Raw genomic sequence first — 27,033 nt, 5'->3', positions numbered from 1 at the left:
TTTTTTTATTTATTTCTAGGAGAGAGAGAGAGACAGCATGAGCAGGGGAGGGTCAGAGAGAGAGGGAGTCACAGACTGAAACAGGCTCCAGGCTCTGAGCTGGCAGTCAGCACAGAGCCCGACGCGGGGCCCGAACCCACGAACCGCGAGATCATGACCCAAGCGAAAGTCGGACGCTTAACCGACTAAGCCACCCAGGCGCCCCTCAGGCTGTCGTCTTACACTCTGTCAGCTGAAGATGAGGCACCTTGAATTTCCATAACATTTTGCCCTTTATCTTTTTTATGATGGGTATAATATGTATACTTATAGCTTTGAGCTAAGAAAATTGAAACTTGTGAAATAGTAACTTCTCCAGGGTTACACACACTTAGGAATTCAACCCTGGTTTCTGCTTGCCTTTAAAACCCATACTCTTTCCCTTTAAGGGTAGGTAGGGTTGGTGGAGTGGGGAGACAGGGCAGAGTATACTTTTTGTCGTGTATTTTAATATATGCTGTCGTATAGGTGTCTTCTTCCTTTGCTAGGTTCTGAGCTTCTTGAAGGCAAGGATTGTGTCTCACTTGTTTTTGTTTCAAGCTTTTAAGGGTGTTACATATTACTCTTACGTTCACTTACTGCATAGTGAGTGAATGAACATAAGTGAGTATGATGTAATTTTCTTTTCTTAGAAAATGGTGAAACTGTAAGCAGTTTTTTAAAAAGAAAGATATTACATTTACATTGCTGTCTTTGACAGCAAGCCTGGACTGTTTCTAGCCTCTGAGAGGCTATATTTACTTACCATTTGTATTCTGTTAACTTCCCAAAAGAATTTGGGTCTGGAGCTGGGCCTGCCAGATACATGCAGTGTTTGTTCACCCTCCTGACCACCAGGACTTAGCAGTGGTTGTAGGCCTGCTAGTTGTGACCTGAACACTGGAACATCGGGATGAGGATTTGAGCCATTATAGCCATGTTCTCTCATTTATTGTCATTTTAACAAGAAACTTGTATGAGTACATATTTTCTTTATATTTACAAATGATGAAATAAAGGGTTAAGTCAAGGAAAATGCTTATAACCACAGGGATTAAATATAGAAGCCGAGTCTTACTCCCAAGTTTGTCCAGTTCCAAAGTCCTCGGTCTCTTCATATTCCTTTTTTTCTGGTAGTTGGTAGGCTTCCTTCTAGTTTCTTAGGTTATCTCCAAGTAATTTGAAGTCATGGTTTTTGTATCTAGAAATAAAATTTACATAACTAAGTGAAAATGGGATTCTAAATGGTTTCACTTTAGAAGTCAGATGTTAAATCTTACATATGGTTATCTTAGATAATAGATTCCTTTGGAGTAGATGTCTGTTATTGAGCATATCTTCTTATTCTGAACTTCAAAACTTCTCGAGCACAAATTCTTTTCATCTGTTCTTGTTCTTGAGGCTCCCATAATAAACATTTATGGAATTAATAATTTAAAGTTGGACTAACATGAATAATTATATTTCCTTTAAATCAAGCATTTTTTAAAGTTTGTTTATTTTGAGAGAGAGGTGAGCTGGGGCGGCGGGGGGCAGGGGAGAATCCCAAGCAGGGATGCGGGGCTCGAACAACCTGGGGACAGTAAGATGATGACCTGAGCTGAAGCCAAGAGTCATACACTCAACTGACTGAGCCATCCAGGCGCTCCAAAATCAGGCCTTATTCAGTAAGAGACCCTGCTCCCCTGTTGTGTGTCCCTCTTCTGCATTTTATTTTCTTGATTGTCAGCTAGGTTTCTTCATTCAGGTATCACCACCCCTCCCAACACACACACACACACACACATACACACACACACACACACACACACACACAATGTTCTTTTATGAGTGCATTTTTAAAAGGATCTGGCATAGGAGTTGGGGAATCTAAGGCAGACATAGATAGCATTCCCTGTAAGGAGTTTATCCATCTAGGCAATAACTGTCATTTTTCTTTTCTTTTGTTTTTTTCTTTTCTTTTTTTTTATTTATTTCTAGTAGAGAGAGAGAGAGAGAGAGACAGCATGAGCAGGGGAGGGTCAGAGAGAGAGGGAGTCACAGACTGAAACAGGCTCCAGGCTCTGAGCTGGCAGTCAGCACAGAGCGCAACGTGGGCTCGAACCCACGAACCGCGAGATCATGACCTAAGTGAAAGTCGGACGCTTAACCGACTAAGCCACCCAGGCGCCCCATAACTGTCATTTTTCTGTTACTGTTGCTTTTCACCAAATTTGGAGGATGTTCTTGTCTAATTTAAAATATAGCTTATATTCTATATTATTCGATATGTGAAATTAACTTGGTTGGCCCTGGAAGGAAACCCCTCCAAGTTTTCCAGAAAATTTTATACTAGGGTACAATGAGAGGCCCACATAATTGCTAATTTATGGAAACATGTCATATATATTAAGGCTTTATGATGACAAAAGAGAATACATTTTGTATGATATACAAAAGATATTGGCAGTCAGGTTGGATTTGAAACGTTGGTTTGCAGTTAGTTACTTTTCTTTTTCGTGTGTGTGTGTGTGTGTGTGTGTGTGTGTGTGTTTCAGAGAGGGAGCACGAGTTGGGGAGAGCATGGGGCAGGGGCTGGAGTGAGGGGAGAGACAGACAGTCCCAAGCAGGGTCGGTGCTGAGGGTGGAGCCCAACTTGGGTGGGGCTTTATGTCACAACCCTGGCATCTGAGCCACCCAGGTGCCTACCTATTTATTTATTTTTTTGCAGTTAAGTTACTTTTCTTTTTTCTTTTTCTTTTTTTCTTTAATTTTTTAATGTTTTATTTATTTCTAAGAGAGAGAGACAGCGTGAGCAGGGGAGGGTCAGAGAGAGAGGGAGACACAATCTGAAGCAGGCTCCAGGCTCTGAGCTGGCTGTCAGCACAGAGCCCAATGTGGGGCTTGAACCCACGAACTGTGAAATCATGACCTGAGCCGAAGTCGGATGCTCAACCGACTGAGCTACCCAAGCACCCCAGTAGTTAGTTACTTTTCATGTGAGCAGATCTACATAATATGCTTCCATTTCTCGATTTGCTGATTTAAATATGGTTAATAATTTTCCAGGATTTGCTTATTTAAATATGGTTAATGATTTTCCAGAACAAGGCCTTCTTGACCAGCTAGTGGCAGGATAGATGAGTATTGCTGGTGGATAGGAGAGGCACAGCCACCATAGTGTATCCTTTTTTCCTGCAGCCCAGGAGTTCTGTTGACTTTATTCTTGGGATAGGAGGTGTATTGTTTCATGTTATCTGGCATGTTGAGGAAGGGTTGTTGCTGACTTACGGAATCCCAATAGTAATGAGAGCTATCTAAAGCACAAGTGTCAGGGCACCTGGGTGGCTCAGTCGGTTAAATATCCGACTTTGGCTCAAGTCATGATCTCACAGTTCGTGGGTTCAAGCCCCACGTCGGGCTCTGTGCTGACAGCTTGCTCAGAGCCTGGAGCCTGCTTCAGATTCTCTATCTCCCTCTCTCCGACCCTCCGTGCTCTCACAGTCTTGCTCGCGCGCTCTCTCTCTCTCACTCTCTCTTCGAAATAAATAAAATGTTAAAAAAAATGTATAGCCCAAGTGTTAGTGGAACATTGAAAAATCTGCATAGACCAAAGGAACAGCTACAGTTACAGTGGTTGCATAAGTTCATCTTGCAAAGAAGGAAGTAAAATTGGCACAGGTTGGAGCGTCGGATTGCTTTGCTGGTCATTTCAGGGTCTGTGAATTGGAAACTGAGTGGCCCGACTGTAGGTCACCGATTGAGGACTTCAGACTTTGTATTTGTTCAAAAGGAGATTGTTTCATCTTTCGTTTGGGAGGCTGTCAGCAGTGTTTGCATTTGGCCTCAGAGGAATTGCATTGAACTTCGTAGTTTTTGATGAATTAATTCTTCACCTTTTAGCAGTTAATAAATTAAAATGACTCCTTTTAGTCATTTACATGAATAAAATGGAAGTGCTGTAGTAGTGACTATGATGGAAATCTTCCTGAAGGGATTAGTGAAGTTTTAGAAATGTAAGCCTGTGAGCTGCCAGTTAGAGATTGGAAACGGAAGTTGGAGCTGCAAGATCATCCAGGTGGCATAATGCTTGTATATAGAGTGAAGCAAACCACAGGAAATCAGAAAAAGTTTGGTTAAAGAGGATAGCATGAACTAAGAACTAACATATGAGAATTGACAATTGAGATGGTGATCTTGGAAGTAGAATTTATATTCCTGATGTGGTTATTGCTCTAAGTCTATATTCCTTTGTGTACCACCTCCCAGCCCCAACATATGCATACACAGGGAGGATGGTGAGAGGAAGCAGTGTGAGAGTGACAGAACAGCACAGGAGAAAGAAAACCAAATCAGGAGTGAGGAGGTCTAGTTTTGGCATCTGATTTTAACTAGTTGTTTAAGAGCCAGCAGATTAAATTGGGATTAATTAGGATTTTCATAAGCTAAAAGACAGCTTTTGTTTTGGCTTTTCTGCCATAAATTTTTGAAAAGCCTACAAGTCAGGTTTTAGAATATTAATAGTGTTTCTCTAACTGTATATCCCTGATAATTTTGAACAAACTACAGTAAAGTCACATTATAGAAACTTGAGCATTCATATTTTCTTGAGTATGGTTGTGCTGTAATGAGTAATCTGGTGGAAGTCTGTTTTGTAAGAACTCGAAATAAGGCAACTGAAACTAGGATATTGATTTACTAATTCATTGAATTATTGGAATATGAGAATAAGCAAGTGAAAAGAAATAGTAGGACCCAGAAATAAGAGGTTAGAATACAGCTACCTGGACCCCATTCTTCAAACTCTTGAATCTAAATACATTTCTGGTGATAGAGCTTAGAAATGCTTTTATTGGGGGAGGGTTAACCCCCAAAACTAGTGATTCTGATTAAAAGCCAGACGTGGAATTCACAAACTTAATTTTACTCATACTGTTTTATTTTTGGAGTGTTCAAGCTGAGGTAACCTTTTTAAACTGTAGCAGTGGATTGGTAAATTTCTTAATCCCAGGACAATTAGATAATAGAATCATGAGAGGCGTTAGAGATAATCTAATACAGAGACCAACAAACTATGGACCATGGACCAATTTGACCCTCTACCAGTGTTTTGCAAATAATGTTTCATTGGAATATAACCACACTCATTAATTCATTCATCTGTGGCTGCTTTTGTACAAAATTGCACGGTCTTGTAGTTGCAGCAGAGATGATGGCCCACAAAGCCTAAACTATTTCCTGCCCCTTTACCGAAAATGTTTAGCAACTTTTGAATAGACCAGATCTCAAATTTTATGTGTGTAGAAATAAGACTCAAAGATAATGAGTGAAACGTTTTGAGATTACACAAATAGTTGGTGGTTAGAGTATAAATACAGCTTAGTTTATAAGTTCAATATTATACTACAAAACACAGTTATTAGAGATAGTAGTCCATCAAGTCTTAGATGTACAGAAACCTATTAAATTTGGGTCAGGGGTAGCATTTGATTATAGTATATGCTGTTTCTTGAGTATAAATCTTTGACTTGACCCTGCAAGTGGTTTGATAACAAGATTGGTTTTTTTTTGTTGCCTGTACAGCCAAATGGACGGACAGTTGAAGTGGCTGACGAGGAAGTTGTCCGAACTCCTCGAAGTATAACAGCAAAGCAGCCCTTAGAGACAGATAAAAAAAACGAAAAGGTAAGTTTGGGAACATATGAAATTATATGCAAACCTCTTAATAAAGAGAGGGACTTATAAAAGTGATATTTTTCTGTTTCACAAAATTGTATGTGTACCCCCCGAAGTTAAGGACAATTGAGAATATGAATTTATCATAGCAGATGAGTGGTGAAGGCTTAAGTAACTTCTGTTTTTTTACTTTTAAAAGGAAGGATGTATCACCAAATATTTTAAAACCATTTGTGGCATTATTAAATATTCACTTTGCCAAAACAGTTTATGACTTGAACGTCTTTATTATGAGTAAGGTTCTAGGTATGTAATACCCTCTTATTTGAAAACAGAATTGTGTTATCTTTGTTAATAGTATACTTCTGACATAAAAAGCTTACCAAAATTGTTCTATGATATTGTGTTGAAATAGATTTCTGTTCTGACGGAGACATAATTGTCTCCTTATTAGACAATTTGAATTTAACGAAAGAGAGAATGTTCCGTGTACTCTTAAGTTTTCAAATAAGACAATCTGTCGTATCCCATAAATGGTACATTCCTGGGGTTTTATTCAGTTTTTAGTGTTAGAACTGACCCATTTTTTAATTGACTTAATTTAGTTTGTAAGTTGGCAAAATGTAAAAGCAACTGTTAGCAATGGGTTGTCCTGCTGTGGGAGAGACACACTTCATTTAAGTTATTTTGATACATTTAATACTTGTGCCCTCTCCACCCCCTTTTTAAAACCCTGTGCGTGCATAACTCCTTTTTAACAAAGAAAGACAAACCAAAAATAAGAGAAGGTAGATAAGTGGTTTTCTGGAAACCAGAATGCAACAATTCCAGTCCTGCAGAAGAGTACTATGAAGTAGTTGCTACACTTTCTTAGCGCTTGCAACTTTTAATATGTCTCTGAAGAATTGGCAAGATCAGTTCTCCCCCTGTAACTTATTAAAATTGGTCTGGGGCCAAGATGGCTATAGGTAGGATGGCTGAACATGAAGGATAGCTGTGGAAGAGAGTTACAGTTATGCCTGATCTTACCTTTGGCAGAAAACTAACTAGGAAATGACTTGTATTAACAAGTAAGCATATAATTTCAGGATTGTAAATTTGCAGTGTGAATAGTTTATATGTCTAATATGGATTTGTACTTCTTCCCTATAATATTTCCTTGTTTCCGGATTTTTTTTCTATTAGTGGGCATTTTATGCTTGCTCCTGCTTCCACTCCCTGAATTATCCTGAAACATTTATAGTTGGAATAATTGATGAACTACCATTCATCTCTGATTGGTTAATCATATATAGATTGGGTATAGGAGGATGTAGAAACCATAGTTTAGAGTTTATAGTCATTCTGAAATTTCTTATGATAGGAAATAATTATAGTAATTGACATTTGTTAAATATCTATAAAATGGTAGGCACTGTGCAAAGTGAGGTATGTATATATGTATGAATATATATACATATATCTTGTAGGGATAAAATACTTATTGGGTGTACTTTTAAGACTTTATAGAATGTTTATCCATGTTATTTATCCTCACAAGAGCACTGACGAGGTGGTATTATACCTATCTTACAAATAAGAAACCTGAGGCATAAGTTATCTAAGCCATTAGTAGTCAGTTCTAACCCAGACCCACCTGACTTCAAAGTCTGTGCTTTTTACTGCCGTGTATTATTTCTGATCCTTTCATAAACTCTAGCAGGCAGATAGTAACAGCCCCATTGTACAGATAAGGGCTCTCAGCATCGAGAGATTTTGCAGTTTTACTCAGTTCACAGTTTCTGAACTAGCATTTGAATCCAGCTCGTTCTGGTGCCAAAGCCCATGTACTTTTTAATCACTTGAAAGTACCACCTCCTTTCAGTTGCTGTTGGTTTTTCAGAACAAAGCTTCTGCCTTTGGTTTGCTGCCTATTTGATTTGACTTTTTGCATAATATTAAATGCTACAATTCATGGCTACTGTTTCATTTTGCTGTCTGCATCTTGAATTTATGCTTTTTAACTTGGTTTAGTCCAAGAGACTTCATTTCAGTTAATTTTATATGCGATTGCACTGTGTTTTTGTGTGTTGTAAATATATATTTTAAGGCTTCTTATTACTTTCTTTGTAAAGACTTCTCTTAGATCTACTTATGCACCTAAATATACATCATTATATATCTATTTTCCTGTCAGAGCCACATCTAAGCACTCTAAGATGAATACCTTGCCCTGTCACTTGAGTAATAAGCCTTAGAAGTGAAACATTGTCTAAAAACCGTATATGATAAGAGCTGTAGATCTTGAGTCTGTAAAGCAAGTTAAACTACCATAGTTTTCTAGGTCTTAATTTGTCTGTGAAGGTCAATACTTCATTGATTCTGGTCTCTAGTAGAATAGAACTATGCCCATTAGCTGGCTGAATGCGTTGTGCTGTTAGATGCTGAAGAGAATAAGGAGAATGGAAAATGTGCTCACCCTCAGAAAGATTGCAGTCTAGTTAAGGATGGCAAGCACAGGAGAAGAAATCAGGTATAAGGCTTTGAGGGCCAGATATTCAGAGGAGTAAGATTATCCAATTTGAGTGGCCCGGAAGAATTGACTTAATTGGACTCGTAAGGCTAGGGATGGTATTTTAGTAACTAGAAGTGGGGAGGCCAATTCTGGCAAGTGAGAGAACCAAATGGACACAATCAGACATTATTCAGCTGAAACAAAAGAAGATATTCAGACATACTTGAGGGAAAGCTCTAGATAAATTTGACTGGTCAGGGTGGGGGTGAGGTATGATAAAAATAGATATGTTTAGCTGGCAGCAACATTTATAATAGACAAGGTAGGCTCGTATCAATGATTATGTGGGTCTGAATTAAGACAGAAGTTGTAAAGACCATTAGAGAAACAACAGAAACAAAAATGTATAAAATTTGGTCACCATCAAATTTATGTTTATGTTCAGAATGAAGTCAGTGGTGTCCGACTGAAATACTAATATCATTTGTGTTGGCACATAATACAAAACATTTTCACCTCTTTGAACCCTATTGAATAAATCTTGGTTGAGGAAGGAGAGGAGTGCTATCTTTTTTTTTTTTTTTTTTTAATACGGCTCATTAAAAAGAGTTTAGTGGATTGCCCAAGATCACATACCTAGTTACTAATGCTTCCTCAATTTCACGGAGGCAGCTGTTCTCCATCTGTGGTTTGTGAACCCCTGGGAAGGGGTCGCAGGGACCCTTTTGTCGGGCCCTGGGAGATGAAACTGTTTTCATAATAATTAGGATATTAGCCTTTTTCACCGTGTTGATATTTGCACTAATGGTGGAAAAGCAGTAGCAGGTAAAACTGCTGACTCCCTAGCACAGCTCGTGACAGTAACATCAAACTCCTAGGAGCTGTATTCTTTATGTAAGTCACTCATCGATTTAAGAAAGAAAAATGCTAGTTTCACTTAACAGTATTCTTAATGAAGCTGTAAAAATGATCATTATTAATTTTATTAAATCTTGACCTCTGAACATATGCTTTTTAATTATTTTGCATGATGAAATGGGAAGTATACATACAGTATTCTGTGTACTGAAGAACAGTGGTTGTCTTGAGGAAAAACACTTGTACAAATGAGTTGCAACCCAGACTAGCCACTTATTTCATGTTTTACTTGAAAGAACAGCTAGTAAATAGCCAATGGTTATTTAGACCTGGGTATCTGCAGACATTTTCTCCAAAATAATCAAGATGATTCTGTCACTTCAAGGAAAACAACACTTCGTATTTGTTGCAAATGACACAATGATGTGTTTTTCAGTGAAAATTAGAAATTTGGAAAATTGGTATCTGCCATAATGAGCTTGACGGCATCCCTGTGGTTAAGGAATTTCTGATGAGATCAGTTGTGATATTAGCAAATGTGATTTTTAAAACTACTATATACAATGGAATATTTTAACATTTTAGAAGATGTGTGTAACTCACTGAACCAGTATTTTACAAATGACCAGTACTTGCATGTTACAGAATCAGGCAAGTGTGAAAGTTTCACTAAATGCACAGGGTATATGGAAAGTCCATTGATGCACTTTCAGATTCCATGTTGCAACAATTTTTAAGAAACTCCCACTTGACAAGTTTTGGCATACTATTTTTTCCTTCCTCTACCTAAAGTTCTTTGTGGCTTCCCATTGCTCTTACTCCACAATATTAAATATAACCTAAAGGCCCTGCCTGTGACTGTGTTCCCAACCCTCACCTTCTCTAAGCCCACACACTCTGGTCTTCTTTTCTTTCTTTCCCTTTCTTTCTTTCTTTCTTTCTTTCTTTCTTTCTTTCTTTCTTTCTTTTCTTTTTTCTTTTTCTTTTTTTTTTTTTTGCTAAACAGTTTTATTTTAAGGTATACCACAAAATTTATTTCACTTAAGTGTATGATTTTAGTTGTATTACAGAATTGTACAGCTCTCATCACAACCTAGTTTTTGAACATTTTCCTCTGCCCAAAAAGAAATCTGGTGCCCACTACCAGTCACTCCCCATTTTCCCCTTTTCTTCTTAGCCACAACCCCTGTCAACCACTAATGTTTGGTGCAGTATCAGAGGATGTCACAATTATCTGAAAAAGCTTTTTAAAATCTATTTAAACAATCCTTTTACCCAGGGCACCTGGGTGGCTCAGTCAATTGAGCATCCAACTCTCCCCCAAATAAGTAAATATTCTTAAAAAGTCTTAAAAAATCCGTTTTCCAGTGATTGATCTATCTATCTATCTATCTATATATGGAGCCAGATTTTCTTCATATGCTTTCAATAATGTATCACAGTAAAATTAAATGCAAAAGTAGTATGCGAATCCAGCTATCTTTATGAAGCCAGACATTAAAGATATCTGCAAAATGTAAAACATACCAACCACACTTTTACTAAAATGTTTTTTGTTTGTTTTCTTGTTTGTTTTGGAAAATGTACTTATTCATATAGGTGTGATTATACAATATGTAACTAGCCTATTATTATTTTGGAATAAGTTAACATATTAAATAATATCTTAGTTTAAATATATAATATGTTAGGTACCAATAGATTCAATCCATGTAAACAAAGGCTTTTGACATTCTTGTCCTAAGACTATCCTATAACCGACAAGTTTGAGAACCTATTGGTTCTGTAAGTGATCAGTGCTTAGAAGACCATAGACCAGCTTATTCCAAGGCATCACGGTATTCCAAGGCCTGCCATACAGATTTTAAACTGTACGGTATGGCAGCTCTTAGCAAAACAGAGAACACCTGCGTGCCCAGTGAACTTACATGCATTTGTGTTTTACCTTCCATTAATACGTCTTAGAAACAATAGTCTAAAATCAGGGATTGGCAGACCATGACCATTGGCCGTATCTAGCTCTCTGCCTGTTTTTGAAAGTTTATTGGAAGGCAGCCACACTTATTTATTTGCTTTTATACTACAACAGCAAAGTTGAGTGGTTGTAACAGAAGGCTTATAGTCTGCAAGGCATAAAATATTTATTGTCTAGCTCTTTTTCTGCTGAACCCCTGTTTTAAACTTCTAAAAAAATTTTTTAAGTTTTATTTATTTTTGAGAGAGAGAGCGCGAGCAGGGGAGGGACAGAAAGAGAGGGAGACACAGAATCGGAAGACAGGTTCCAGGCTCTGAGCTGTCAGCACAGAGCCCAGTGCAGGGCTCAAACTCAGGAACTGTGAGATCATGACCTGAGCCAACGTTGGATGCTTAACCCACTGAGCCACCCAGGCGCCCCTAAACTTCTAATCTTCTGATTAATTAAAATGTCTCATTATCTGGAATGCTTTGAATCTGATTATGTAGGTCTTGGACTCTCGACCTCTTGGGCTCCTTGTGCCATAGAATCTATATGGGTTCCTATCCGAGGAATTAGTTTTCAGTGTCCCCTTTTAAGGTAAACAGTAGTTGCCTATCAAAGAGGGACTGTCTTCCCAGAGACACCTCATTTCTGCCCCCCTAGACTTTTCTGTCTCAACTCCAGACAAATAGCAGAAATGAACCCAGAGCCAGGACTTCTCCCCTAGCCCATCATTTTCCCATGATGCTGTAGTTGTATGTGGTGAGAGGAGAGTGAAATAGAGTAAGAAAATGAATTTGGTTTTAAACATGCTAAGATTGAAGTAAAAAATGAGTGGAATTAATTTATTAAGCTATTGGAAATTTGAGAACCATATCTGGGAACTAGTTTGGGACTAGATAAAAAGAGTTCTTAAGAAAAGTTTCTTGTAAATATTTTAAGATTCTGGGCTGAGAACCATGCCATTTGTGTGGTATACCATAATTCATGAGCTCACACCAAATGCATTTAAATAAATAATTTAATGGCTTGCATGATGGATCAAATATACAAATATAATAGCTCAGAGGTTTTATTTTGGGGACATTGAGAGTTAGGCAGACAGGGCCTTGTATAATGCAGTTTATTTTTAGGCTCTCTTACTGATGAACCAAATATTAATCAAATAACTTCTGTCAGCAAGATGTACTATTCTAGGCACGAGGAATATAACAATTGATAAAACAGGATAAAGGGGGGAAAGGGATGACTAAAAACAAGCAAATATAATCTCTAATGTTAGGTGGTGGTAAGTGCAGTGAAAGAAAATATAGCTAATCAGGGTAAGGAGAAAGATAAAGTACAAATTGTGGGTACTTCCCTGCATCTACAATCCTACTCCTTCCTTGCATCCAGGAAAATGTATCAGAATAGTAGTGAGTGGAATAATCTTGGCTCTAGTTTAAATTACACCACCACCCCCAAAAAGCAGAAAAATCAGTTTGCACCTCTCCCTACTTTTAAAAAGGTTTGTGACACTTTTCGTAAATAATCTCATCCTTACATTGTGTCACCAAGCTACTAAGATTAAGAACTGTTGGTATAGACAGTTCCAAGAAATGTAAATAATATGTTCTTTGGACCATCCATCCTTTGCCAATTAACTATGCCTCGCTCATCTGTATGTTTGAGACGAACGAGAAAAATAAATAGTGCTAAATATGGAGCGATATAAAATAGGGACTTGGCCATATTTGTTTAGGCAAAGGGTGGATGAAATTGATCTGAAAGCTGTAGTTTTCAAACTTTTCAAGTGACAGTTGCATAAAGTTTTCAAAATGAACTTACCTGACTAACAGCTCTTAGTTTTGTCAGGTACATACATTTTTAAAGCCACTGTCACCATTACAAAAAAGAAAACGTTTTGACACAATGGAAATAGAACACAAATCTCAGAAAATAGAATAGTTTCTGCCATGAGTTAGTGGAAAATCTTACATACTAGCCACTTATCTGTATACCAGAGTATCATAGCCTCCATTTCTAACCTTTAGGTTAGATCCCAGGGTTGTGGGATCAAGCCCCACACTGAGCTTCACACTGAGCCTAGAGCCTGTTTAAGATTTTCCCTCTCTCTCTGCCCCGTTCATGCTCGCGCGCTCTCTGTCTCTGTCTCTCTCTCTCAAATAAATTATTTGTCTGTTGCTTATGAAAATTCTCATATCTGTACAATTTAACAGCTTGGGAGCAGTTTCCTAACAGGAAAATAGCATAGCAGCCCAGATTCTAAAGCCTGCTTATCAAATCCCAGCTCTGACACTTAATAATTAACATGATCTTGGGGTTGGTTAGTTAATCATTCTGTGCCTCCTTTGTTCATCTGTAAAGTGGAAATAATAGCATATGCCTCGTGGAATTATTTTGAAACCTGACTGGGTTAATTAGAAAGATCTAAGTAAGTGATAGCATAAGTGATAGTAATGCAACCAGTTAAAAAAAAAACAAAACACTTTTTAAGTCTTTTTAGTGAATCCATTCGTTAAAAATACCAAAGTAAAGTTAAGCCATCAGATTTATTTGCAGGAACAGCTGGTGTTGAGGAAGATTAAATTTTACTAGTTAAATTTCCACAAAAACCTTTGCATACTTAGAGGATGAGGTTAAAAAATTAGTGTCATGTCTTAGTAAGCACAGCCTTCCTTTAAATGAATCTGTATACTTTTGACAGGTGTGATTGTTATTAAAAGTATTAAAATACATGAATTTAGAAGCTTATTCAAAAACAATGAAGCATGTTCAGTCATTGGTATCACTAAAAATAGTTACGTGTTACAAATGTATACACTGTGGGTAGTAGGATATGTATAAAATTTACAAATAAACATCTTGAAGTATATGTCTAGCACATTGTAGGTATTTAATAAATCTTGAATGCATGACAGCCATTCCGGAGAGGTTAACTAGCTCCATGGTAGAGGTTGAGAAAGAATGGGAGGAAACAACTGTGGTAACAAGGGAGCCAAAACTTTGTATTGCATTTGCCTTCAAGTGTTAACTGTAGTGCAGCTGCCCGCAAATAAAGTGTTTAGGTCCATAGGATGGCCAAGGCAAATGGTAGCATGAATGCATATTTATGTTCAAGCTTTTTATAAGTATGTTATTAAGTCTCATCTGGGTAAGCATTAGTTTTTGGTTAGTTACTTAACTAAAATCAAACAAGACCTAAGCCTAAATCAAGGTAGTCTTTCTTATTTTCTTGCAGATTTCATTTTAGTGACGAATCACCAAATATTTCAGTGTGAATATAATTTTTATCCTTTTTTCATACTTTCTCTCCTTTAAAAAGCTTTATGTGTGCTTATATATACTGTTTTGTAGTTAGCAGTCTACTTTCACATCTTCTTTAATCTTTAAAAGAATCTTTTGTGGGGTGAGGAATTTTTGTCCCAAATGGCAGTTGGGGAAAGGGGTTTAGAGGCACTTGCCCAAAATCACACAGCTAGTACATAATTACATTTGTGTTTAGAGTTAAACATAGAATAGCAGAGTATTTGTGAGGGCAGGATCTAGAGTCAAAACTGAATTTTAGTTCTGGTTTTGCCACTTAATAACCCTATGATCTTAGGCAATTTGTATAATCTCTTATGGTCTCAGTTTTCTTATCTGTAAAATGGAGATACTTTAGTTAGTTCCTGTAGGTCTGTCTGGTCCAATGTGGTAGCTACTTATGTGGCTACTTAGCATTCTTTCTCATACTATCTATTAATAACTTTTTATATTCATTACATTTTGAAATATATTTTGGATATGTTGAGTTAACATTTATTAGAATTATTGCTACCTATTTCTTTTAACTTTTTAACATTTGTATGCTAGAAAATTTTACATTACAAGCATGGCTTGCATTATATTTCTATTGTACAGTGCTGCTCTAGACCAGGGGTGGGCAAACTCTGGTCCCCCAGATCCAGCCAGATGCCGGATAAAATTTTGTTGAAATACAGTCACACCTATTCAGTCATATATTGTATATGGCTGCTTTCATGCTACAGCAGCAGGGTTATAAGATCACTATGTATAGAATGATATATGCCCTGGAAGGCCTAAAATGTTTATTATTTGATATTTCATAGAAAAAGTTTGCTGATCTCTACTTTAGGCTGTAATTGAAAAATGCTCCATGTGTTATCTTAAGAGTGGGTTTGAGAGACAGACAGAAAGTAGATTGGTGGTAGAGGCCAGTGGGGAAAAGGTGGTGGTACCAGGTTTCTTTTTCGGGATGATGAAAGTGTTCTGGAATTAGAAAACGGTGATAGTTGTACAACCGTGAATATACTAAAAACCACTTAACTGTACACTTTTAAAAGGATAAATATTATGGTATGTAAATGATATCTCAGTTTTTGTGAAGGTAGATAATGAGCCTGGTTTGGTAGATGTAATAAAGCAGCACATGAAACATGATGTGTGTTCATCAGAACATGGAAAAAACACGTACAAATCAACTATAGGGAATATAAAACATTTGTTATGAATAGTTTCTTATATATGCCTGTTGTCAAAGAATTTTTAATCACTCTTAAGAGCTGTCATTTTTTGCTTACTCAAAGCATCATTTACTGCTTTGCCCATAAAAAAAGCTTAGTATCAAGATCTAACCTTTTTTTGGTGGTAAACTTAACTTTAAGATAATAAGACCTACATAGCCCATCCCAATAAATAGTTAAAAAAGTGAATATAGATCATAAGTAAAATCACTATTTCATGAAGATTGGTACTCTTCTGGAAGCACTAATCTAAGTATAGAAATAGTGGCTTTACAAAGCTTTAATGAGCTTTTGAGAGGAGAAGATAATATTAGAAGGGAATTTGAAGGCTATTTCAAAATACCCATATCTTGTATGTGTGTAGATATTTTTTCTTTAGTGAATTACTAAATATCTACCATATGCAGACCCTAGGTATTTTCACATTGCTTTGAAACTGACAAAATATTATCTGCTTTGTGCAGTTGACTCACTGATTTGTTATACAGTGGGGTATTCCAACAGTCTGCTTTATGAAATCCAGAAACCACTAAAACACATCATTTTCTTTCTCAACACTAGCAGTATTTATTTTATTGCTCTAAAAACACCATAGTATATTGCCTTATTTGTGATGGAACCAGGATAGCATGTTTTTAAAGGCACAGACTTTGAAGCCAGTTAGATCTATTTCCTAAATTGACCCTACCGTTTACTAATTTAATGTGACCCCAGATAGCCAATTTCATATTTAACATCTCTAAGTCTGCATTCCCTCATCTCTAAAATGAGAATAATACCTTCTGTAGTGAGTTTTTTAGGGAATAAAGAAGAAAATGAGTGCAAAGTACTTAGCACATAGTAACCACTCAATAAACGGTAACCTCGTATTCTTATCGCCATTTAACGTTAAGTACTTTAATCAAACATTAAATTTTTTGATTGTCAGCATCATACATTTCATTATGTATTTTAGTGACTCCTACCTTTTCAAAAACATAATGAAATATTAAGTAACATTCTATTTTACTTTCAGTCAAAGAAAAATAAGAAGAAATCAAAGTCAGATGCTAAAGCAGTGCAAAACAGTTCACGCCATGATGGAAAGGAAGTTGATGAAGGTACTTGAGCAAGTGAAAGGACTATAGAAACATTTTTAATCCTTTTTTTACCAAGGTGCATTATATAAAAGCTGCATTTGTGTCGCTTAATCTTGTATCTAGCTTTTCTTTTTAGTAACTACAGATTTTAATGTACAAACCTGTGACATTGTTAGAAAACACTTTTTAAATCTAAATTATTTAAGGATCTGATAGTGCTTTTCCTGAAGGGAACCACTTTGAAATTGAGGGTCTAGCTCAATATCTTGAGCGATTGTTTTATCTTTGTTTCTTAGAACTATGGGTTGAATTTTTTCCCTGTTGTTCTTAAATACACTACCCCTAGAAGGCTGTGTACAAAATTCTGAGTAAGCCCTTTATTGTCATCACTAAATACATACATTTATTAGCAATTATTTGTAATACTCTCCTGCCCCTCCTGTCTGGCAGGATAAAAAAATATATAAGATAACATATATTTGTCATTTTTTCTAAATCCTAGAGGACAGAGTTGATAAAAATTGCCAGAATAAATAATAATGGCAGTTAGCTGCCTGAAACAACATATTGAGATTAGAGTAAATTCATAGGATAAATTAATATAATCAATACTCTTAGTTTTTAGTTTACTATCATGGTATTTTGTGTGCCCTGCCCCATTTCCCCCAAACCCTCTCCCCCCAAAAAAAACCTGCAACTTTTTTCTTCCCCTTTACTGAATAACACTGAATAACACTTTTTTCTCTGGGGCTATGTCAGGAGCCTGGGAAACTAAAATTAGTCACAGAGAGAAACGACAGCAGCGTAAACGTGATAAGGTGCAGACTGATTCTGGTTCATTGGATTCAACTATCCCTGGGATAGAAAATACCATCACAGTTACCACCGAGCAACTTACAACCGCATCATTTCCTGTTGGTTCCAAGAAGAATAAAGGTATATTAGTGGAACATAAGAGTCATACATCAAATCCAGCTCCTTTTAATCAGATGTACAAAATAACATTACGCCAAAAATTAGACTATTTTGAACTGCTTACATCATTGTGCTGATATACCCTTCTTCGTGAGAGCATCGTGGACCACATATTGGTTTATCTGACAACCAGCAGTGTTACTCATTACATACCGCCTAATGAATGGCTTGTTAAATTAAAATTGCCTTTCTGCCTTGAGTCACATGAGAAAATGATGTTGCCTTTTTATCTTGTGTGCATTGCTTTGCCCCAACTCTCTTCTATCTCCATTTCTTAGAGTGGACAAGACATTTATTAAGTGGAATTATTTGTCACCATTCTGCATGTTGGATGCTTTCATTCCAGGATGAAACTAGCATGTTGTGGCTAGTGCAGGCTCTGTCTTGGACTTCTTATCACCCCAACTTTTTGAGAATGCTTTGGTTTTTTTATAAAGCTGGACTAGAACTTCAGAGGTTTGAAGCTAATGATTTTCCCATGTATTTCCAATGCTCAGACTATCCAATATTGATGGCTTCTTAGTAGCTCTTTACATTGCCATCATTTTTACCCTGGAGACATCAGTCTGCAGAATGATACTGTTCAACTTGGGCATTGACTTTTCTTCCTTAACCTTTTTATTAATAGCCTCCCTGCCCCTCATTTGTCTCTAGACCACTTCCTTAGACTTTTACATTTTTTTTGTTTGTTTGTTTGATGACCTGCTGGAATTTATCGCTTTGGAATAGCAACAAGTTCTATTTATGCATTTTCACTGTCACATATTAGCTGTGCTTTAGCACTTCCGTTGGTGACCCCTTTTCACTGTCTTGTGCATGCCTTCCTCACTGCACAATCCTGTGTCATGCTAGTTTTTTGATACATTGTGATCATTATGCTTTTTGGTGTTAGAGAAATCATATCTTTTGTAACATGTATTCGCACCTCTTGCCATATTTCCTAAGTCCTGGTCCCAAATACTGGCAGTGTTTTTTAAGTTGAATGTGTTTGCTTCCAGGATTATTGAAAAGGCAGCTGGTATTGTTGAGAGGTGGCAAAGTTGAATCCAATTACAGAGCCCAGTTCTCCAGTTCCTACTGAAAAGAATCTTGATAACCAATATTGAACAGCAGATTCTACATATATTTGAGCAGTTTTCCAGGACCTATATTGCCATTTTAGTTACTAAGAATATGGTAACTAAAGAACTCAGTTCCCAAAGGACATGCCATGTATGTTGTGAATAAAACTGACTCTTTTCCAGTGTAAGAATTTAGTACTTGAAGACGCAATTTATTAAAAATAAGTAAAAATTAATTTGTGTGTTAATTCCTAATTTAATGTGCATAGTGGCCTATTTAGTATTAAATAAATTTTATTTCTATTTCAACCAGGTGATTCTCATCTAAATGCTCAAGTTAGCAACTTTAAGTCTGGAAAAGGAGATTCTACACTTCAGGGTGAGAGAAATTACATGTAACTTAAATTGAAGGCCCATCAAAATAGAAACTTATATACATGTCTCTTTCCTCACATGAATGATACAGAAGGAAAAAAAAAAGGCTTAGAAATGATTTTTAAGTACTAAAGTAATATAATCACAATCCAGACATTTTGGAAAATGGATAAAAAGAAAAATCATTCCCACTTCTAACAGTCTTTGGTATGTTCTAGTTGTTTCTCCCTCTCCCCACATGTAAAAGCAATCTTTTAGTAGTAGCTTATATGCAGTTTTTATTCTTGCTTGCATTGTGTAAGTCAATAGAGAAAAGAAGATTGGGGGGGAACTTGGTTTTAATATATGGGATAAAAGACTTTACCCCTCTTTTTAAAGGAAGAAAACCTTAATACCTATCATCACGTAAACTGCTTCTTTGACAGTATTAAATATTTTACAATAAATGGACTACAGTGTGAAGTTACCCAGTGCTCCACAATTAGAAAATCTATTTTATTTACTCATTTATGATAAAGATTGAATTAAGTAGAGTGGTGATATACCTTACCTAAAAACCAGAAGTGTTGTAGTGTTACTATTATAAATTCAGAAATGAAAAAGCACCTTCTTATTTCAGGCTTGTTTTAACTCTGTCGGCTTCCTTCATTCCCATGGTTCTCAATCCTGGCTACACATTACAGTCATTTAGGAAGCTTACAAAAACAACACACACACACGCACACACACACACACGTACGTACATCCACCTGAATACAAATAAATATACACACATACATACTGATACCTGGGCTCTACCCATAGAGATTCTGATTTGATTTGATTTTTTTTAAATTTTCTTAAGTAATCTCTATGCCAAATGTGGGGCTCAAACTTATAACCTCAAGACTAAGAGTCACATTCCTTACTGACCTGAGCCAGCCAGGCACCCCTAGAGATTCTGATTTTAATTAGTCTGGGGTGAGATTCCAGTGTCTACTTTTAAGAAATTTTTCGGGGCACCTGAGTGGCTCAGTCAGTTGGGCATCTGACTTCAACTCAGGTCACGATCTCATGGTTCGTGAGTTGGAGCCCCATGTCGGGCTCTATGCTGACATCTCAGAGCCTAGAGCCTGCTTCGGATTCTGTGTGTCCCTCTCTCTCTCTTTCTCTGTTCCTCCCCTACTCATGCTCTGTCTCTCTTTCTCTCTGTCTCTCTCTCAAAAATAAATAAAAACATTTTTTAAAAATTAAGAAAATTTTTTTCAATTGATTTTAATGTGCAGCCAGGTTTTAGAATCACTGCCTTATACAGTGTGTGTGTGTGTGTGTGTGTGTGTGTGTGTGTGTGTCTGAGAGAGAGAGAGAGAGAGAATATTTAAGGAAAGAACATGTAACTAAGGAGAAATCTTCATATTTTTAGTGGGTGAGTATACAGAGTATACCAGAATATGTGTTGTTTCCCTATTTGCTCTGTTACACTTTCTTTGAGCAAGTCATTCTGCTGTTGAAAACATTAATAATATATAAAATTCAAGCCTCCTCTTAGTTTCTAAACTAAAAGTCATCCATGGTGGCCATGTGCCTTTTAAAAGTCTTCATTTTTATCTTTGAAGCTCAAACTATTTAGAGGACAGTAGGAGAAAAAAATGAGTGATAAATAAAACCAAGCAATCGTAGACATTTTTTAAAAAATATCCCAGTTTTAATATGGAGTCACATATCAGCTTTTAATCTTCTTTTCTTTTCTTTTAAGTTTCTTCAGGATTGAATGAAAACCTCACTGTAAATGGAGGAGGCTGGAATGAAAAGTCTGTAAAACTCTCCTCACAGATCAGTGCAGGTGAGGAGAAGTGGAACTCTGTTTCTCCTGCTTCTGCGGGCAAGAGGAAAAACGAGCCATCTGCTTGGGGTCAAGACACTGGAGATGCTAATGCAAATGGAAAAGACTGGGGAAGGAGTTGGAGTGACCGTTCAATATTTTCTGGCATTGGTAAGAAGTGTTAGAACATTTTAAGTTTATTTAAAATTGCTTATTTCTGGTACATTTTGAATTTTCCAGGATTGGAAAAAGAAATTCCATGAGTGGAAAAATTAGTAAAGCCACCCAGAAATAATAGTAATAACGAACATATCCCAGATCCTTTACATGGAGCAAAGTGGGAACTAAAAAGTAACAAATAGCATATGTATTTCTTGCTCTGCTCCTCGCGTTCTCACCTACTTCCATCACATCTGATTTGTCAGTGTAGCTAAGGGCTGTAATTATGTGTTTAGTGATAAGTGTGATGTGTGAGCAGACTTTTTGATTAATTTCAACAGTTCTGTTGAGTTTAAATGAAAATGGTAAATAGAAGTCGTTTACAGCATCCATTTTTATACTATTTTACAGTCTGTAAAATGCCTATTTATAATTTTGCCTCTCAATTTTAAAGATAAAGACCAATAGTTAAGAAGCTTATTTTTGTTGAAAGCCATCAACTATAAAGCAGCTTAATTCCAGTGTGTGTGTGTTACAGAAAAGAAATCCATGTTTAATGAGGAAAACTGCAAAAAGAGAAGGAAAAACCCACTGTTCTCACACTGCACAATGACAGCCACTGTTATATTTCTTAAGTGGCCTTTTTTTTTTTTTCCCTGTATATAATATTTTACATAATCCAAATTGGATATTCATTTTTATGTCCCCACAAATACACTTCATATTATGACATAAACATTTTCCTTTCTGTATTTTCCTTTAAGTATTTTTATTTGAAGTCCCTATAATATATTGTGTAAGCATAGCATATAAATTATTTTTCTATTACCATATTATCAAGAGAATTTTTTTCCTTTTTTTAACCGTGTAAATGATAGCATTGAGTATATTTGTTTTGGGGTTATTTATTTAGGAGAGATTCTTGGGAATGATGTTATTGGGTTAAAGGGAGTATGTGTACAGTGCTCTATGACATATCAGCAAAGTATTTTTGAAGAGAGTAGTTCTAGTTTATACTGTCAGCATTGGTATGAGGGCCATTTAGTATGTGCTGACCAAGACTGGGTATTCTTTTAAAAATATTTTCTAAGTTGATAAAAAATACATACATTGTTCTGGTTAACTTTTTAAAATCACTAATGAAGTTGAATCTGTTTTACAACTTTCTTGATCATTTCTGTTTCTTTATGAATTGTCCATTTGTGTTCTTTGCCCGTTTGTCTAATGGCCTCTTAACTGTTTTGGTTTTTTTTATCAAGTTGTAATTCCTTGCACATTAAACATACACTGTTTTCTGTTGTGCTTGTGGCAGATAATTTTGTTAGTTTTATTTCTTATATTTGGGAGAGTAGTAGACGTTACAGCATTTTTAGTGCTTAAGTAGGGAAAAAAAACCCTTGTTTCTTCCTATGTTATTTTTCCCATCAGTTTTAAGCCTAGAAAGACTGATGTTGACTAATGTCCCCAAGAAGCAAACTCTAGATCATTTACTGATAATTGTTCTTAAGCTTGTTCTTCCTTTCTCCCGTATAATGTCCACAAATTGTGTAGAAATATCAAAATTTGTTTGGAAGAAGTCAGTCCCTGAATTCCCAGCCTCATTTCAACAATGAAGAAAGCATAAATGTTTATGCTATAAAGATCCTTTCATCTTTAGCAAAAGATAGTAAAGTTTTATTGAGTAGTGTTAAAAGCCTTTTCAGATATGTGCAATTTACTTATAAAAGCTCTGTAGCATTTTCATAATTAGGGTATAAATTAGATGGCACTTAATGCTGCTACAGATAAAATTAAGCAGCAGGTTAGAGTTCCCACCTAGGTGAATTAGGACCTTTGTTAAAATTGAGAGGGAACTATATTAAATTGGGCTTGTAGTGAATCACTAAGAAGAGACTGGTGTGACTGGCCTCAAGGAAGTGTATGTGCCTTAAAATACTCGTTTATAAGTAAGAAATATCTTGAAACTGTTGAGGCAATAGTACAGTATAGTGGAGTGAGTGTGGACTAGTTTAGAGAGACCTATTTGGTGTGAATCCCTATTCTCCCACATACCGATCTTTATGGAAATTAGGCTAGTTCTTTAACCTATATGAGCCTCATTTTTAAGTAGTTGTGAGGATTAGCTGTAATGAATGTCAAGTATCAAGTTCAGTGCCTGACCCAAAGTTAAATAATAAGGTAGCTGGCTAAAGTGGAGAAAGGCATACATAGACTTTGGAAGTCAGCTTAAGTTTCAGTTTTGGCTCAGCTGTTTTCTAGCTGTCTGCAAGTCACTTAACTATTCAGAAATTTTGCCTAGCAGGGTTACCTTAAGGATTAGAAGTGGTTGATATGAAGAGTTTGGCATATATAATAGACCTTCAGTAAATAGTAGCTATTGCTATATTGTGGTCCTAATTTCTAAGGTTATCTTTAAGTATTGTTATTCATAGTTTAAATCTGTACATATCTTTCGACTTTTCTTTTGCAAATTGAAGGTTCCAAGTGACGTTCTTTATTTTAACAGCTGCTTGGTCTAGTGTGGATAGGGGAATGAATACCTCTGAACAGAATTCTGCTTCTTTTGCATCTCTCACACTTAACTCTGCTGTTTCTGGTATGTGAAAACTAGTCTTTCATTTAGTTAACAAAACAAATTTCTGTTTAAATTCATTTTAGCTCTTGCTATTTGAAAAATAACCCAGAGTCAAGTGCTGCTATCAGCATAAGTAATAGGTATCTAAAATAGAAGAGGCCTTAACAAAAAGGGGAGAAAGGAAGACCTAAATTTTTATCTGCAAGTGTTTCCTTTCTGTAGGGGAGATAGGAAGATTCTGTGGCCTAACATAATTGAAAGTGCCTTGGCACACAGACAAAAATGAAAATAGAAGGCCTTCCCTTCAGGCTCGTGATATTTTTCTGTTACTAGCATATTTCTGCCGTACTTCTACTTGCAGTTTGCCTTTTATTTCTATGGCCCTTTTATCTATTTTATTCATTGTGAGTTTACACCTAAACCTTACAAGTTATGTAGAACCTCACATAAGAACTCCAGAGTGTCTGTTGATAGAGAAAATATAGTATTACTAATAAACTATTATCAATTCTATAGTACTTAAGTGGATATGCCTCTTATTAATCATGTAGAAGCCATATATACTTAACAAATATTGCATAAATGTGGGAGATGTTTAATTTGTAACATTTGGTTCACGTTGGACTTCATGGGTCCAGTGTCCTAATTATGTCACTCCACAGTGTCTGGAGTCACTAGAATAGCTGTTGATAGATTTTTTCCATAAAGGGCACAGTAACATCTATTTTAGGCTTCATGGGCCATACTGTCTTTGTGGAACGAACTGCTTAATTCCGACATTGTGGCAAGAAGGTAGCCAGAGTGGATGCATAAATAAATGACCATGTCTGATTTTGAAATATTATTATTTTGATTTTTTTCCCCAACCATCTGTAAATATAAAAACTGGTCCTGGCTCATTGGCCACATAAAAAAGTGAGTGTTTACATTTGGCCCGTGGGTTGTAGTTTACCAACCCCTGGTCTCATAGACTACATTTCAGTTCCAGAGATACAAATTGCCTCTTTCATTTGGTGACTTGGTGCAACACAGATGCTATTCTCTTCATACACTCAGAGAAAGCAGCATGGACTGCTGAAGAGATAGCAATAATGTTACTTTAGTGCTTGTAAGCAGTTAATATGCTAATTGTATATGAATTATAGGGTTATTTTACTTGTCAAAATTTATATTAAAATATATGTGGCTATTTTGACTATGCATTAAGCTATTATATTAGTGATATGGGCTGGTAAGTTAGTGGAAGGCTGCTAAGATAATCTATAACCAAGTGAAAATATGTAACTTAGGAAGGACTTTTATAAGAGGATGTGATTGTAAGTCTTTTATTCTAACAGGTTTTCTTAACCATTTCTCTCTATCAGTGGCTCTGAGTCCTAAAGGAGTCTCCCAAGCATTCCAGTACATACAGAAATTCTGATTCAGAAGGTCTGGGGTATAGATATCCCTGATGGATAATAAATTTATAGCTGTAGAACAAGGGCTTTTCACGTGGCATCCACGAATTTCGGTGCCCTCAAAATTATATGCAAAATTTTGTGTAAGTTCTGGACAGTAATGCATCACAGCTTTCATCAGATTCTAAGGACTCTGTGACCCCGTTCTCTCCTTTCTCCCCAAAAAATGAAAACAGAAGAAACTTAGACAGTGGTAGTTGCTTCTCTTTAAACACACGAACTTATCATGGTCTCTAGACCATCAGCACAGCTCTCCTACCTCTGGCTTCTCTCTGCCTCACCTCTTTAGGTAATCATCGATGTCTTTCACTTTTCCTTAGGCATAAGGTTCTAGCAAACCAAGACATGGTTTAGTTCTCTCCTTCAGGGCTCTCAGGATATAGGTGTACCCTGAAACATTCAGGATTTCTTTTGTGCTTTATTATTTTTCATTAAGAACAAAAATAATAGAACGTTTTTTGATTCTTGAAATTTGTAGATACTCAGTTTGAAGTACGTATTATAAAAGACAAAATATAGTTCTAATCAGTGAATTAGATCAAGTGATAATCATGCTTAATCTGAAATTACCCTCAATTCTACTTTTCCTTGTCTTAACTCTTTCTAATGTCTGAATTTTTCCTTATAGGGGAATCAAAAATAATTTAGTCTCCGTGTGCAAAGTATAGAACTATTGTTATGAAACATCACTAGAAAATTCCATTTTTAATTTTATTGCATTCGTTTTCATTTAAGGGTCTACTGCTGAGCCAGTTTCTCATTCTACCACTTCTGATTATCAGTGGGATGCTAGCCGTAATCAACCCTATATCGATGATGAATGGTCTGGGTTAAGTATGTCCTTTTAAAAATTATGCTTTTGCTTTTGTTTTTTAGAATTTTCTTTCTAGCACCCTAAATTCATGCTTTTAGGTTTTAATTTTAATCCTGATTTTCTCCCCTTAGGTCATAGTGATATAATTTAATACCAAATGTGTACTACTTATAAGCTAATTATTGAATAACTGTAGAATTTAAACAGAATTCACTTTTTATGATTGAGGCAATATTTAACCATGACATTTTCTTATAGTTGCTTCTTAGTTTTTCTATTTTTTGTTTTAAATGAATGTTGTTTTCTTTTCTTAGTTTTAGAATAATAGAGTGAATATAATATGTAGGAATGGCTTTTAGTTTGTGAGATATGCAAGTTTTATATTAGAAAACTATTTTCTTAGCATGATTCCCAATAGAAGCTTAGGAAGGTTGAAGGCAAGAGTTCTAAAAAACGGGGAAAAAAAGGAGGAAAGAGGAAGGGAAAAATAAGATTTTTATGTTCAGAAAAGTTATACCATCTTCATTTTTTAAAAAAAAACTGAGATTTTTTTTTTCCCCACCACCTCAAGCCTCAGAATGTATTCCTTTCTCAAAATTTTTATAGCGCATCCTTTTCTACTGTTTATTTAGCACTTTTATGTTGCCTTGTGGACTTTTGCACCTTGTGGCCAGTGTGAGAAAGAAAAAAACTTTTTTTTAAGAATATGTTTTCTTTGAGTTGAAGAAATGAAATAAAACCCTCTAAAAATAGGAACTCTCTCAGTACCTAGTGCAGTGCTTTACATGCAGGTGTTCGGTGGTAGTGATGATAAGAAATGCAAACCCCTGACTATGCACCAGGCCCTGGTGTAAGTCTTGTGCATTTTATTAGCTTATTGAACACATACAACAGTTCTACCAAGTAGGTGTTTTGCCCTCACACTTTCCAGATGGAGAAGCTGAGGCAAAGAAAAGTTATCTAACCCAGGTCACAGAGTTAAGTGGAGGAGGTGGTAGTCTGGCTCCAGAGTTCATGCTCTTTTTTTTTTTTTTTTTTTTTTTTAATTTTTAAATTTTTAATTTTTTTTCTGAGAGAGAGAGAGAAAGAGAAACCGGGTGAGCAGGGGAGGATCAGAGAGAGGGAGATACAGAATCTGAAGCAAGCTCCAGGCTCTGAGCTAGCTAGTTGTCATCACAGAGTCTGACGCAGAGCTTGAACCGGGAAACCGTGAGATCATGACCTGAGCT

At 36.2% G+C, this 27,033-nt stretch overlaps 1 protein-coding gene across 3 annotated transcripts in view; it reads left to right on the top strand.

Annotated features, from left to right (window-relative positions):
- Positions 1-27,033, top strand: part of MTDH (metadherin) — a 61,115-nt gene that overhangs the window by 13,618 nt on the left and 20,464 nt on the right. Inside the window, exons 2-8 of one of the 3 annotated variants that reach the window (XM_039255480.1) lie at positions 5,581-5,682; positions 16,524-16,608; positions 17,347-17,523; positions 18,937-19,002; positions 20,734-20,970; positions 23,465-23,554; positions 25,726-25,824. In XM_039255480.1, coding sequence (XP_039111411.1) covers positions 5,581-5,682; positions 16,524-16,608; positions 17,347-17,523; positions 18,937-19,002; positions 20,734-20,970; positions 23,465-23,554; positions 25,726-25,824 — 856 coding nt within the window. The remainder of the gene's footprint in view (positions 1-5,580; positions 5,683-16,523; positions 16,609-17,346; positions 17,524-18,936; positions 19,003-20,733; positions 20,971-23,464; positions 23,555-25,725; positions 25,825-27,033) is intronic. The other 2 variants (XM_039255481.1, XM_039255482.1) reach the window with 2 other exon arrangements.

Source organism: Hyaena hyaena, unplaced genomic scaffold (genome assembly GCF_003009895.1).
Source record: "Hyaena hyaena isolate Hyena2069 unplaced genomic scaffold, ASM300989v1 scaffold_533, whole genome shotgun sequence".
Lineage (NCBI taxonomy): Eukaryota > Metazoa > Chordata > Mammalia > Carnivora > Hyaenidae > Hyaena > Hyaena hyaena.
Note: the sequence above shows the minus strand (reverse complement) of the source record. Positions and strands in the feature narration are given on the sequence as shown.